General features: G+C 41.8%; 1 protein-coding gene across 1 annotated transcript in view; it reads right to left on the bottom strand.

Moving 5' to 3' along the window:
- Positions 1 to 994: 994 nt before the first annotated feature.
- Positions 995 to 1,554, bottom strand: part of LOC125038233 (pupal cuticle protein 36-like) — a 1,497-nt gene continuing 937 nt past the window's right edge. Inside the window, exon 2 of the mRNA XM_047631658.1 lies at positions 995 to 1,554. This exon is cut by the window's right edge and continues 455 nt beyond it. Within this exon, the coding sequence (XP_047487614.1) occupies positions 1,095 to 1,554 (460 nt within the window). The 3' untranslated portion in view covers positions 995 to 1,094.

Below are 1,554 nucleotides of genomic sequence, written 5' to 3'. Positions count from 1 at the left end.
GTTCCGTGACGGAGCTCGTAATTCAAATTACTCGTATGTCAAATACATTTTCCCATTGAAAGGAACAGAAATGCCGTCAGTACATTCCAGACCTAAGAAAAACACTGCATTTTTGTAATTTACATCTTTTTAAATAAGAAAAGTTTACTTATAAACAGCGATTATTGTATAAATACACTGCACAATAGAATAAACTGGCTTTATAAAGTGTAATGTATAAATTTACCTTTGAGATTAGACGACTTGAACATTTTGACGGAGGTGGAGGAGAAAGGACGAACAGAATAAATTAATCTTATTCGCTATGTTTTGCTATTTTTACCACGCTTTCCTCACTTTCATCTACAAGGGTTTTCAATAATGAGGTCTGTTTCAACCTTTTTTTCAGAATTTTTCTGAAATGAGCTAGGCAAGTGTCTTTAAATAACTTTTTCTGGGTATTTCTTTGGAATAAAGTCTGAAAGTTTCTCCCAAATTCCCAATATTTCCTTTATCTCACGAGTGAGACACGGGATGTTGGGCGGCGTTCACTGTGGTGTTCGCTGCGCCATCTAGCGGTGAGGTATCTTAAGCTGGCTCGTAACCCGAATTTTACCTCTCAACTCAAAGCAAAAAATCGTCCAAGAGACGGCTCGTATCTCGAAAATTCGTAATTGCGACACTCGTAAGTCAAGGTACCATTGCTTATATATACGTACATATGAATATGTGTGTATGTTGATATGTAAATACATAGAGAGAGCCACGGACAGACAGATAGAGGAGGATACACACGTATATAAATAGATGGATAGATACATTTTAATATATAGATATATATGTATACATATGACATACACACATATATGTGTACATGTATCACACATACATATATATTCATATATTAATTTCACACACACTCATGTAACCTGTCTGCAAGTATATGGATGTATGCGAGTGTGTGCCAAATGGCCCATATGTGTATATAGACTAGGAATCATGAATTGCTAGAGCATAAGACTGTAATTATAGTTTATTTGGCAAAAATGTTTACAATCATAAGTTAGGCCTAACAGTATTCGCTATATTCATAATTAGGCAGCACGCTTGGCTGTTCACTTCATGGATTCTATGGTGAAGTGTACAGGTTTGAGGGCTGGGTTGGTGGAGTGTAGCTTCCACTGATGCTGCCGCCTTCCCGAACCACCGAATCCACTTCCGGATCCAAAACTGCCACTGCCTCCAAATCCACTGCTTCCTCCGAAGCTGCTGAAGCCACTGCTGCCTCCGAATCCTCCGTCTCCTCCCAAACTGATGCTTCCGCCGCTGCCACCTCCGATACCGCCACTAATACCACCGCCTACGGCTCCCCCAATACCAGAGCCGCTGTCACCGATCACCTGACCGCCGCCTTGAGTAGCAGCGCCCAGAGCGCTCTGTAGATCCACTCCGCTAGGAAGTGTTGGGTTCTCGCCTTCAGCGTAGTTCACGAAGTAAACTTCAGGATCGGATGGTGGTGGTGCTGTCACCTCGATCACCCTCTGGTCGTGTTCAGACTGCTTGTTGAGTACGTAC

This window comes from Penaeus chinensis, chromosome 24, assembly GCF_019202785.1.
Source record: "Penaeus chinensis breed Huanghai No. 1 chromosome 24, ASM1920278v2, whole genome shotgun sequence".
In the NCBI taxonomy this organism is placed as follows: Eukaryota; Metazoa; Arthropoda; class Malacostraca; order Decapoda; family Penaeidae; genus Penaeus; species Penaeus chinensis.
This window is presented reverse-complemented; position numbering and strand designations above follow the sequence as displayed.